The sequence below is a fragment of the Ixodes scapularis genome, unplaced genomic scaffold (genome assembly GCF_016920785.2).
Source record: "Ixodes scapularis isolate PalLabHiFi unplaced genomic scaffold, ASM1692078v2 PGA_scaffold13__105_contigs__length_92229423, whole genome shotgun sequence".
In the NCBI taxonomy this organism is placed as follows: domain Eukaryota; kingdom Metazoa; phylum Arthropoda; class Arachnida; order Ixodida; family Ixodidae; genus Ixodes; species Ixodes scapularis.
Genome location: NW_024609839.1, coordinates 43,304,431 through 43,318,622, shown reverse-complemented (window position 1 = coordinate 43,318,622; position 14,192 = coordinate 43,304,431). Strand labels below are relative to the sequence as shown.

The 14,192-nt window shown below is 47.0% G+C and overlaps 1 protein-coding gene across 1 annotated transcript; it reads left to right on the top strand.

The window, feature by feature from the left end:
• Positions 1–663: 663 nt before the first annotated feature.
• Positions 664–2,064, top strand: LOC120840312. Its single transcript, XM_040210768.1, has one exon. It carries the CDS (start codon positions 664–666, stop codon positions 2,062–2,064), a length of 1,401 nt encoding a protein of 466 aa, XP_040066702.1.
• Positions 2,065–14,192: the final 12,128 nt, after the last annotated feature.

Here is a 14,192-nt window from a genome sequence, read left to right as displayed (position 1 = left end):
GTCTAGACTCCGCAGCCTGATCCAACGTCTCAAGCACGATGACTCCACGCACTCTATGACAAAGCGATACGCAATTACTTTGAGGACGGACACGCGGAAGAGGTGAACGAAAAGTCCCCATGTGATGGACGCGTTTATTATATGCCTCATCGAGCGGTGATTCGAGCCAACTCGGAATCGACAAGAATTCGAGTGGTGTTCGACGCTTCATCACACGCGCCAAACACCGGATCTCTCAACGACCATCTTGAGAAAGGGCCTACCATTAACACAGAACTTTTGCCGGTGCTTCTCCGATTTCGTATGCAAAAGGTGGCTCTCACAGCTGACATCCAAAAGGCCTTCTTGCAGATAGAAATTGCAGAGTATGACAGAGATGCTCTCCGGTTTCTTTGGTTTGAGAAGACTCCCAGACCAGGCGAGCCGCTGCCCGATATCAAAGAGTGGCGCATGACGCGAGTTCCTTTTGGAACAACTGCCAGTCGATTTCTACTTGGAGCGACAATTCGTCATCACACAAAGAACGTGAGTGATTCGAACAAAGACATCGCGGCTCTTTTGCTGGACTCATTTTACGTGGACGACCTACTGATTGGAGCCGCAAGCACCGAAGAAGCCCAAAGACTCGCTGATGGAGCACAGACATTGCTCAGAGAGGCCGGCATGGAACTTCGCAAATGGAATACCAATTCCAGCCAACTGCAGAACCTACTCAATCAAAAGAAGGGGAACGTCGATAATTCACCTCAGATCACGTCAATCAAGTCCCACGAAGTCACAAAGGTACTGGGACTGGTGTGGGACAAAACCACAGATTCCTTCACGTTCTCTAGTGACCATCTCTTGGAGATTCTCTCGACAAACATGACTACAAAACGCTTCGTCCTCAGAGCCTCTGCTAGGATCTTCGATCCCCTAGGATTCCTCTCACCTTACGTCATACGAGTAAAGATTTTGTTTCAACGTATATGGCAACATGGTCTGGGATGGGATGAAGAACTACCAGAAGCACTACGGCAAGAGTGGACAACGTGGTGCGCCGAGTTAAAGGACTTGCCACGCATCATGGCTCCGAGACACTTACAGAATGCGGATGGTGAGAGCAAGCTGGAGCTTCACGTTTTCACAGACGCCAGCCCTCAGGCTTATGGTGCCTGTGCCGATCTTCGCGCCGTGGACAGAAAAGAAAATGTCAGCGTCACTCTGGTGTTTGCCAAGTCCAGAGTTGCCCCGCTTAAGACGCTGACCCTCCCACGACTAGAACTGATGGGAGCCCTCTTGGGAGCACGCGTGGCTAAATATCTGTGTACTGTTTTGTTTGGTGTCGTAGTTACGCTAAGGTACCGGACAGATTCAATGATAACCCTCGGTTGGATTAAAGGATCAGCAACTGCATGGAAACCTTTCGTCGGCAACCGAGTGACAGAAATACAAGCACTAAGCGATCCCTCTAATTGGCACCACTGCCCGGGCAGCGCGAACCCAGCAGACGCCCTAACTAGAGGAAAGACGGTAATGCAGCTAACTGCGTATCAGTTATGGTGGTCTGGGCCTGAGTGGCTTTCCCGAGAAGAAGGAAACTGGCCAATTGGCAGTACCTCAGAAGATGAAAACCTCAACGGAATTGATGGGGAGAGACGACAACAGGTCGGGGAAATACTGCTGACCACTGTGAGTGCACCAACCGCACTCTTGACATTGGAGAATTTCAGCAGCTATACCAAGATGCTGCGTGTCATAGCGTGGATAAAACGATTTGTTCAAGGTTGTCGTCGACAGAACAAGTCACCTGAATTGCCCCTAACAGCAGATGATACTAGAGATGCAGAAGCTTTCTGGATCAAGAATGTCCAACGAGAATGCTTCGGCAGAGAGATCCAGGAGCTGGTTCAAGGCGGAAGTATCTCAAAAGGATCGAGAATAACTGATCTGCAGCCCTTTCTTGACGACACAGGAACCTTGCGTATTCGAGGCAGGCTTCACCAATCCACAGCCTCGGAGGAGGTGAGACATCCTACTCTTCTGTTAGGAGATATCACCCTTTCACCAAGTTGCTTGTCATGAATGCTCACCTCAGAGTATTACATGGAGGCTTGCAGGCCACTCTGACAGAAATTCGTGACAGATTTTGGCTCTTAAGTTCACGACGAGCCGTGAAGAAGATCATCGCGGAATGTCGCATCTGTCGACGATTCCAAGCAAAACCGGCCACAGCCCCCGTAGCTCCGCTACCACGGGACAGAGTGGAAGAGAGTCAACCCTTTCAAGTCGTGGGAATCGACTTCGCGGGGCCACTGTTGGTCAACTCAGCAGGGCAGTGCGTTAAGGCCTACGTTGCCTTATTCACTTGCGCGACCACCCGGGCACTACACCTCGAGCTGGTATCCACCGCGGCCACGGCGCCATTTCTTTTGGCCCTGCGACGCTTTGTGTCACGAAGAGGTCTCCCAAGCACCATTTATAGCGACAATGCGCTGACATTCAAGAGAGCAGCGAAGGACTTGCCGGCCTTGTGGGAGGCTATTCGCAGTGCAGAATCTCAAGACTTCTGCAGTGTTAACCGAATCACCTGGAAGTTCATTGTAGAACGGGCAGCCTGGTGGGGAGGCTGGTGGGAGAGGATGGTGAGGTCGGTGAAAACGTGCCTCCGGAAAATTCTTGGACGGCAGAGCTTGTCGTTTGAAGAGCTAACGACGGTACTGACTGACATCGAGGCAGCGCTGAACTCTCGGCCACTCACCTACCTTCATGCCGATAATAGTGAACCAGCGGTCTTGACCCCCGCTCACCTACTCATAGGAAGGCGATTGATAACTCTTCCAGAGGCGGAGCCAACCCACGCGTCATCGAGAGATTCACTAACACGCCGGTGGAAATATAGGCAGAGGCTCATGAACAACTTCTGGGTACGTTGGAAGAAAGAATACCTACTAGAGCTTCGTTCGGCCCACCTTGCACCACCGCTCAGCAGCCGTGCACCGAACGTTGGTGATGTAGTACTGTTGCATGACCGTATCACTCCAAGACATCTTTGGACCTTGGTACGTGTCGTTGAAGTTTTTCCAGGAAGAGATGGAAATGTAAGGGCGTGTGCTGTTAAGCTGCCGTCTGGTTGTGTAATCCGACGGCCAGTGCAGCTGCTCTACCCTTTGGAAACTGTAAATCTTATCCCCAATTTCCTCACTTCGTGAGCAGGGGGAGGATGTTGAAAAACTAACAATGAACACCACTGACACGAGACATTTAGCCTGGAGTTCAAAGAAGACGAGGGGGATGGGGAATCGCGAGCGCAAGCGAACGAGCAGTCGGATAAACCGTTTAACACAAGCCGGTTGTGCTGTTATTCTTTCTCGACCTCAATGTCCTCAACGAGTACCTAGCGAAAGAGCGCCTCAAAGCGCAACAACGCCCTCTATAGAGTTATTACAATAAACGCTAGAGGCTCAGCTGGCGCTAGTGTGCTGTTGCATTTTGAAGCAGACAGCAAGCAGTCAGAAATTGACTTCCGGTAATGCATTTTTATGGGAAAAAGCGAGTGCATTTTTTCTCTGCGCTCGATTATAAGAGAAAATATCACGAATAATGTGTACGTACTAGGCATATTGGAACATTTCTCAGTCACGCAGACGAAATAATTGGTCAGTTACAGCATTTTTATTTGAAATTCGCGGCATTAAAAACGGTGTTAAAACCGCTTCGTACGTGTATTTATGTTTACTGTCGGACACTGTTAGCGCGAACACGGCGTCGACGCTTTCCAGCATGGCGGATACGTGCCAAACGAAAGAGCGACATGTGGAAAACCAAGAGAGACGGCAAGAACTACGCAGTAACACTGGGTAAGTAACTCATTGTGCTTGCAGACGATCAAAATAAATTGAAGGTCACGTAATATAGTCCGATTTGCAATAAATAAGTACTGCTTTATTCTTTCTGCTCATGAGTGTGTGCGAAGATGCTTGTTCTGTGTTCAAATCATCACCCGCACGCTCCAAATCTTTGCAAATAGGGGGAAGCCAGAGGACAGGTGCGCGATAAAAACTGTCCAACATAGGAAATGACAAGAAAACACACCTTTCGTAGCCCACGTACTTTATTCTTTACGTGTCGAATGTTTTTTTTAACCGCTCGTAAAGATGCTTGACGGGGTCATTTTCATATAGTGAGAGGACAGGCATATTAGCAATAAATAAGCACAAACAGAATGCTGGCGAACTTTGAACACACTCTACATTCCTTTCGATCGTTATTTTGCTTAGAATCGTCGCTCATTTCTACATACCTGCCATGGAACAGAGGTTTGGACCTGAAATATAGCGAAGTTTAGCATCGTTCAGTGGTAAAGGAAAAATTCTGTAACTAAAGCAATTACACTTTCACAATATTGATAAAGGTACATACTACCCGGTACAACCGAAATAACAAAAGTTATTAATGTTATTTTCCGGCGACGAGACACAATTCACGAGCGTTTTCCCATAGGAATACAGAGGAAGACTGGAAAAGTAGACTGCATGCTGTCTGCTTCAATTTGCAACCGGAAGTCCCATAGACACTAGCGCCAGCTAAGCCTCTAGCGTTTATTGTAATAACTCTATGACGCCCTCGACCATGGAGTGTTATCACGTGCCTTGCTCCGGCGCACTTACTGGGTCGCGAGGCCGCAGCCTCCGCAGTTCGTTGAGCTTGTATACTACTCAAAAATGAGGGCGCCACAGTATGTTCGAGGTTTCAGAGCAGGAGGAGGCGTATGAGAGACGCCGCAAAAAGGCAGACGCGTCTGACTCGGCATCGCCCCGTGCTCGTCGCGGTTGCTGTGCGAGGCTGCGGAACGCGCTGGCCGCGAAGCTGACGCAAGCAACGCCGTGGATGGTCCAGTAATGACGTTTGGGAATGGGGGGGGGGGGAGTTCGGGCTTTGTTGCTGAGCTGACAGGTTTACTCGTCAGTTGGCCATCCGGCCGACGCAGTTCGGCGTTAAGTAGGAGTTGGCGCAACGTCGGCCCTGTATCAGCACTCCCGCTTACATGTATCAATGCTGCGCTATCCCGAACCCAATACTTCGTTTCACCTTAAAGGAGCCTTGCAATGAATTTTAAGCTGGGAGAAATGATTTTAGATTGGTACTAATCGTGAATCGTGTATCGTTTAGCGAGCCAAAAAAAGGCGCGAAAGTTTGAAATTATAGCGGACTATTTCTTACTTCATTTTCAATCAAAACCTCTTCGTTTTTTCACAGCGATGCATCCGCGGTGCCTAAGCACGTCAACCAAACCCAGCTCACGCACTGGACACGAGAACTGCGTCACTCGTGACGTATTTTCTCATAAACAGCCAATCAGTCGGCCAATATTTGGATTCGCGTTCGTGGCCAATGAGGCTGTGACGGCACTTATCATAACTGACGAGTGACAAATGCCCTGGTGTGCTTAAAAAGCGCGGGGAAAGCCTGGAGTCGTCGCATTCAGTGCCCAAGCGCATCACGACCACGAGGTTTCTCATTTCGCTTTTGAGTTGAGGATTAAAACTAAGAGGTTAAAATAATATATAATTTCATTGTTCCTTTAAGTGCAGACGCAGTCGACGCTACGAGCCATAGCCTCCTCTCTACTCACAAAGCCTGGCAGTTAGACGACGGAGGCATGGAGTGCCCAACCGCAGATTTGGAGCGCGAGGATCTGGTAGCACAGAGCATTTCTCGGGGAACTTAGTCGTCAGCGCACAGCTTTTGTAGTGGCGAGGACTCGAAACATGGTTTTCAAACTCGACGAGAAACGAAGCGGTAGCGCGAGGAACGCGAGGAGCACGAGCGAACATTCCACCGCTCGGGAGAAGAGTGTTTCGGCGTCTCGCCGCAGCGGGGCGCCCGTCACGTGACTCTCCTCTCATCCGTTGTGTGCCGCTCTACTTTTTTAATTTCGGCGGCCGCGTCTCGTGGCGATCTGCCAGGCTTTGTTAGTGTATAGAGGAGGCTATGGTACGAGCTCGTGGTACCAATCAGACAGCGTTAAAAGCGCACCATATTGGTGTTCGTCATATTTTTTGTACGCGTTGTATCATCGCTGAACCAGTAACAGACAAAAAAGGCACAGTGACTTCCGCTTTTGACTCTGCTATAATGGTTCCATCACGTCGCATATCGTCGGCTGCGTCTGGCTGAAACGAAGTATGGTTGTGCTTCAGCGCTCACTTTGGGCTATCTGAGCGCTGTGCTTCGTCTGTGGACCGCCCATCAGTCAGGTGCAACTCGTCGTAGTATGAGAGGGAGACTGCGCGTGGTCGCGTAAAAATAGATGCATACGAAGCAATCGTGCTGATCGAAACGGCCTCCCAGCCACAAGCGGTCTTTCAGGTGGGTGTAGCACGATTGTTCCGTGTGCAAAATCCCTGTCGCAAAAGCCCCACGTCATTAGCCCCACTTCGAAAACACCGCGTTCAATTACCTCGTCCCGTTTTCCCCGGTGCCAAAAGCACCGTCCTCACTGCCCCCGTCCCACCCTTTTTTCGCTTCAACCAGCATTGTTCTGTGTCAACCTAATCCGTTGATGGTCTACAAAGGGTCTTTTAAGTTCAAGAAACAATACAAGGCTAACTTGAACCACTTAAAAACTTGAAATGACGTAAAAATTACGACGGCAATTGCATAGGTAAATCAGCATTACCGGCGATACACTCCATTGTTTTAGGGGTATAGACCAGTGTTCGAAAACTTAGCCCCCAGCGATAAGAAATGGAAAATAAGAATCTCGAGCGCAGGCTCTCGCGAAGAAAGGCACTGCGCATATAACACGATTTTTGCTTTTTACGGCCCTGTTGTCATCGGTGTTGTTCTTGGAGCTTCGTGACTATGCATTTCTGAAGTTCTTGCACTACCATATGTGCGACAGTTTCTAAATATACGGAGCCTCGCGAAAAGCGCCCCCTCCCCCTTTTTCTGTGCCATGGCGTGAGCATAAACAAACATCGCGGCGCCCATGGAACATAGTGTACATTTTTCTATACTCAAACTTAGAATTATAGACTTTACCAACTAGACGGATAAAAATATTTTTAGAACGACTTGCGAGGAATGGAACTAGTGTTTCGTGCTGTATACGTAATACGAATCCGGGCAAAAGCTCACCGGACAAAAGCTCACCCATTTTTTCACACACCCGGACAAAAGCTCATCAGGAGATAATTGCATGTTGGTCTTAACACGAGTGCGGACATCTTAGGTGTATGCGTGCGATACTGAAATGGTACGATAAATTAAATCCGACAGGCGCAGGGTTTGTTTATTCGGGTGGAAACAAGTTTCTTTATCGATTGGTAAGAAGCGAACGCAGTTGCCTACTACCTCCAGCTCTTTTCGTAGATGCGGGTGTGCCTGGAACCCCTCGCAAATATTTTTCAGACGATTCCGCAGGCGCAGGGTGGTTGTTCGCACCCGCATCACTGGGGGCTCATCTCTCCGGGCGTGTGTCAATGCCGTCGCAACGAGCACCTGATCTTGGTGGAGGTATTCAATCAGCCTCAAGACGTCTGGATGGGCGTGGCCGAAGAGCTTCTGGCGCCCGGTTTTCCATTTTTCGAGGGTGTTGTTCGCCCAGTCTTTATCTTGAAGAGTGGCGTCGTACATATTCCACCGTTCTGCGGGAAACTTCTTTCGTCGCCGGCGCACAGTCAGCCAAAGGGAAGAATTCGCTCTCGGTACTACCGCAGAAGGAGCACGGAAGGAGGTGTTGACATATGTGCAATCAAAGTAGTCCAGCAGGTCGCCGATGTCACCGGTACACTTTTGCCTGATGTAGGTTAGTCCTTCGAACACAAGCTGCGGTGGAAGCAACGCCAGCCCTTCCAAAATCCCGCACAGCTTTCTAAAGTGGTCATCTGTCCTGTACTAGTTCAAAAGGCCCAACTCCCGTTCCTTCAAAATATATAAAAAAAAATCGTAACTAAATTATTTGTATAATACAGCTTTGCTTACGTTTCCCTTTAATATCAACCTGAGATAATCCTTCATTTCAAATACATTTTCGACGCGCGCGCAATGAAGGAAACAATCTATTTTTCTTAACCATCCATTCACTTTAAATATTACCCTGTACCCCCAAAACACAGTGCACACTCTAAGAAATGCCTGCGCGTCTACTCACCCGCAAAACACTCAAAGAGCCCTTCTCTGCGATCTACGGAATCAGCTCAGCGAATGATGAGGCGGAACATCCGTTTAGACATAAAAATGATGTCTGCGCTGTGTCATAACGCGGTCCAAAGCGTCATGCTTGCACTGCGTAATGCCACAGCGCAGACTTAATTTTGAGCAAAACACTCAAAGAGCCGAGATTGGCTCTTTGAGTGTTTTGAGGGTAAGTAGACGCGCAGGCATTTCTTAGATTGCATTAGTAATGAAGAGACATTCTGCCTACTCTTTATGTGTACGTTCAACGTGACATATCATCATCATCATCATTTATTATTCCTTGGAGGCCCAGGGGGCATTATACAAGGGAACGAACACTTCAAAAACGAACAAATAACACAACTATTTATCAACAAAAATACGTCGCAATCTAGTTATAGGTTAGAAGAAAAAAATAAGCTAATGGCTGCAGAAAATTTCTTAGTGTCAGATAAGGAAACAATTACGTCAGGCAGTGAGCCTGACGTAATCGTTTGCCGCATATGTCACGCTAAACGCGCATATAAAGGTTAAGCAGGGTTCTTCGTTCTCGGGTAAAACCAAATAATACCCGATTTTTGCACCCCGAACCGTTTATTGAGTATCGGGCTAAACCCGGTTTCTTCCCGAATTCCGGTCTTGAATTAAACTGAATTTATGGAAAATAAGAACAATTCTGGACCTGTTTACGAACTGCTTCCTCGGTCACTCGTTTGATGGTAACAACTGTCTTCGATTTGCATTACCTCTGCATATATTCGCTTCAAAATGAGCCAGAAGGCGGAAATTACTGATAGATCGAGCACCATTGCTATATCATATACTTTGTTGAGCTTTGTCTGTGTAAATAACAGATTTCAGGTGCTTGCCCTTTATATATAAGACCCGAGAAAACCGGATTTCCTAATGGCTTCAAAAAGACCCGATTTTTCCCCGATTGTCAACCTTTAATATAGCGTCCGAATTTTCCCCCCGGATTTTTGAAAAATATAAAACCCGAAAACGAAGAACCACGTGCACAATGAAAAAGCGAGGTCACCGAAGGGTAACTTCGCTGCCTCAGGTGCTCTTCGGGTTAAAAACTTGGATTCACGAAGTTTCTTCGGCGTGGCACAAGAGTGCTCCGGCATACCTTGAGTGAATCAAGCTTGATCTTATCAGCTTCACTCAATTTCGGTGACCTAATATTTTTTTCTTAAATCGTTGCTCCTCGGATGGCGTACCAGTTCTCCAAAAAATAGTGCAATGTTCATCGCGTCCGCACTTCACCCCAGCCCGTGTTTTGCCCTGGTAGCAAAAAAAAAAAGAATTAGGAGAGCTTTTATCCGAATCTGTGGAAAAACGGGTGAGCTTTTGTCCGGTGAGCTTCTGTCCGGTGAGCTTTTGTCCGCTTACCAAGTAATACCTATGGCGCCACGATCTCCGGGTTAACAGTTTTGACAGAACCCACTTCCTCAGAACTGTGTATCCACGCGTGCTGCAGAGTCGACGAAAGCTTTGGTTCAATGCCTATTAATAAACTGAAACTTCAAATATTTTGCCCGTGACTGATATTTTCTGTGTGTTCGAGCACTTCTAACGTTCTAAGACATGAATGTGCATAGCGCACGCCTGAAGAACGGGAAGCTTTATCCGGTTATTTTTTACTTGAGTCCCGGATACGGCATGATTATGTTACACAAGCTCGCGTGCACAGCGTGTCTTCGTTAAAGAACGCTCTGCCCTCGCGCTGAGAACCCGGTCACCTGACACGGGGAATTCGCGTCATGGGCTTCTGAAACTGGAGCTTTGAAAAACGGGGCAAAAAGGACGGGGCGCTTGCCGCGGGGCATTTGACGCGGACCTTTTGACACCGGGTGCTTTTCTGCACCACCCCTTTCAGGCACTCCACAGAAAAGAGATCAAAGCAGCGTGCCAAAACACGGCACCCTGTCAGTACATCGAGACAGGCAGAAAAATCGTACAAAAACGCACCGCGTACGCCTGCCAACAAAATAAAGTCAGCAATATTCCCCGTTGCCTTTTTTATGCGTACTTTAATGTTTTCGTTTTTTCTTAATTTCTTTTTTGTAACATGTTGGGGGCGTGAGCACTCACCAGTAATAATACAGTCTTTTAACGAGAGTGGTTGCTAGTTTTTATTTTGTCTAGTCAGTAGTAATATGTAACGGTGCCATTTATGTAGAGAGACGCCAGATGAGCCAAACAAAGCACAACTCGAGGACCGTTAACGAATAAGTATTCATAAAAGCGGGACGGATTCCTTCCGCGGCCACACATTTCACGCCATAATGAGAGTTCGCCGGCCACCCGACGCCTCAGTGATGCTCTTTCAGCCACGAAGCCCAACTAACCGAGACATAAAGAAGTTAAGTCTTTTCGTCCGTCTTGTTGTGGCACTGAAAACGGATACTGCCAAGAGTGCGTCGAAAACAAATGCTTTTGTCTTACCTTTTTTGTTTTGAGTTTTTTCTTTGAGGTGTGCACCGTACCAGAAAAATGAATCACTGAGACAGACAACCACGGACAGATAAGCGACATCCGCTGCAGAGAGGAATTTTATGCAGCGAAGCTTCTCATTGTAGTTGCGTAAATCCGGTCATAAAATGCAGCGACTGTTCTGGAGTGAATCACGCGAATGCGCTCTCTTGTTGTTCGTGTTGCCTTTTTCCTGCGTTTCGAAGTTTCTCCAGTTTTACTACTTGCCATTTGCTGTGCAGAACATTTCTAAATGCTGATATATGTCAGCCTACTTCCAGGATGTATCTCATGTATATATAACTATTTTTCGGATAGCATCTCGCTGAAAACAAAACTAAAAAGGGTGGCTGTAAGAATAGTTTCTAAAAACGAACAAAAACGTAGAATCAAAGTAAACGGCTTCGCACATTTAAGATTTAGCCCCGCTGATCAGTCACATGCCCATGTTTTGTGGAAAGTAACCGATAACCAATAAAATCGCAATATTAAATGGAGTGCGTTACTTTGCAACAAAAAAGTAACGCATTGACTTTCTTACTAGTTTTCAAGTGGAACTTGTTGACACATGCGATGACCGAAATCACACATGCAGTACAGAGTCAAACACATTATTAAAGCGAGCTCGAAACACTGACGTGTATCCAGGTATAACACTCCACTCGGAGATGCATTGTAAGCACCATACTATACTCAAAATAACACAAAAAAAGCAAATCAGGTTTGTTGAGCCAGCGTTGAGATGACTGCACAGGTTGGCAGAGAAAAGCTCACCGGAGAAAAGCACAGCGCCAAACTGTCCGATGCGAAGAAAAGCTCATCGGCCTTTTGACCGAATGCGCAGAAAAGCTCACCCACGAATCTTAAAATTGAGCGTTGATCGGGTGAACTACGAATGCACTCAACTGAAGTATGCCGGGATGCCTTACGCACATGCTGTCATTCCTCACGTCACTCAAAGATTATGTTTTGAAAATAGAAAATCATCGCGTAATACCATTAAATGTTGCCCGCAGAAACTAAAAAAAAAAAAACATTAATAAAACGCAAAGTTAAAAAAAACACAAAAAAACACACACACACACACACAAAAAAAAAGAAAACGGGGAAGTATAATTAGTGCAGAGCGCTGCAGGGCGAGTAGTTTCTGGATATTTAATTTATGAAACGACATTTTACGTAGTATACCGATACCGCATTGCCCAATCTCTATATTCCATCTTCGCTACGTCATAATTAAATATGGTGAACCTCAAGCGTAAGGGGTTGAAATTAAAGCAGGCCAACAGAGGAGGAGGAAGAGGGGAGGGTACGAAGAGGAGGTATGCACCTTCTCCGCCTCCTCATCTTCCCCCTCCCCCTCCTCCTCCTCCTCCTCCTCTCTTTCTCCTCTTTTCCTCCAGCCGTTCAATTTTGCATGGGTGACTTGACACGAAATCGTAACGTCAATTCCCGCGCAAAATTTTGTGGTACAAAATTTAACGTTGCCGGGGAGTGCACTGTGGTTTTGAAGTGGGGGTGTGATGACAGGGTGATAACGGTGCGACAATGACAAAGCTACACGTGGTGTGCTCTGGTTATCGGTGACGTCTCCAGGATCGCCTATAAAAGGGCTGACGAAATAAAACACAGGGCTTCCTTTTCCCAGACGGCCCGTGCGAGATTCTTCGTTACTCGAAATCGTACGCGGATAGTACGTCGGCACTAGAGGGGAAACTGAAATTTAGAGGGGAAACTGAATTTGTGTTAAAGGGATACTTCAACGAAATTTGAAATATTCCCGTCGTGTTCAAAAATAGGTTGAATATGATCCACAATATCCGTAAATGACAATCGCACGTTTGTATTTTGATCCTGGTGGCTGTATTTTTCGTTATAAACGGCCCACTCTGGCAAGCGCTCGGAGAAGGCCCAGCTTAGAGCACGTGACATCCAACGCAATCGTGACGTAGGTCATCTCAAGACGAGCAAAGCTACGGCGAGGCTGACTTCGAGAGGATGGCCTAGTCGTTCCAGCCACCGAAGCGGCTGCTTTTGTACGAATTTTGAGTGACGGGTTAATCTTCTATAATCTTCTAGGGGGACAATAGCGACTTCTGCGACACACAAAAGGGATTCTCGGGAAGAGGGGAGTTCCTCCTTCCCCCCTTCTCTCGTCGTAGCCGGAGACGAGACAACCTCCGTCACTAGCTGTCAAGGTTCCTAGACGAGCATTACAAACGAGGCGTTAGCGACATCCACCAGGTGCTCTTTGCTAATCATTTAATTCGTTTTAAAATTCCTTTGCGAGACTTTTTGAACAAGATATTGGTATGTTCCATGTGATACTGCTTTTTTGAACACATATAGACCAAAAAATGAGCGCCGAAATTTCGTTGTAGTATCCCTTTAAGGTCACGTGACGTGAATTTCCCCGCTAAATTTAGCGTGGAAAATTTCCCCAACAGCTTTAGCGGGAATATTTCCCGCTATATTTAGCGGAAAGTTTTCCCGCTAATTTTAGCAGGGAAAAGTCCCATAATGCAACGCTCGCGGTTACACCGACGCCGTCGGCGACGCCGCTCATCCCAAAAACAGACGCACAAAAGCTGCGCTCTAAAAAAAAAAAAAAAAGAAAAAAAAATTTAACGTGTTTTTTCTTTTGGATGGGCGGGGTAATCTGTTAAAATTTGCAGTAATTCTTCTTCCTGCATTGTTTTCCCTGATCAGAAGCATTGATAAAAAAAAAAAAAACAGCCGTGTTTAGAAATGCATATAGTAATAAACAATAAATATTTGCTGTCTACTGCGACATTAGTCAGATTTAAATAAAACAAATTTGTTTTTTGTTTTTTTTTTAACCTGAGCTTTTTTTTTACAGTATGGCGATCTGGTGTGAAGTGTGTACACTGCGTGACACTGTCAACATAAACAAATGATTAACTTTTTTAGACATTTTAGTGGTTGTTATTAAAACAACTCGTTCGGTGGAAATTGCTCATTCGGGGCCCAAGCCTATGCGATAAAAGCTGGACGCTGATCAACCCCTTCTCTAATAGCGAATACTACTGGTCGTTTTGGAGCGCGCCGGGATCGACTTTTCTGGAGCGAGCCTATTTCACTTGGCGATCGGGATCGAGACGGACGTGTTCCACTGGTCGTTTTGGATTAGCTCCCGCTCCAGATCTTGATCTGGATCTGAGAAAAGTCGCTTCGACGATTTCGGCGGTTTCAACCGGAAGCCAGCCGGGCCAGCCCTCGGCGCACACACGTGACTTCCTTTTTCGCGGGGCGTCTCGCCTGATCTCGCCTCAGAAGAATTCGCAATGGCCGCTTGCTTTAGGCGATGATTATATATACGTTTTTCGAAGCGGAAAGACGCGCGTTGTGGGGTGAATTTTTTGCTTATTTTTGTATTGAAAAAAGTCGCGCGCCGAGGAGGACGCCGCAGGGAGACGTTCGGAACCCAATTTTTCCCTCGACCCGCGTGCTTGAGCCAATCAGCGAGCGTCCGGACGTGACGTGTCGCCCTTCTCCGGTTAGAAAATGTTTTCGCTGTTCTTATTTTCCAC

Bases quoted from the DNA above. Each gene is read 5' to 3' on its own strand.
- LOC120840312 (XM_040210768.1), top strand. From the start codon at position 664: ATGGAACTTCGCAAATGGAATACCAATTCCAGCCAACTGCAGAACCTA.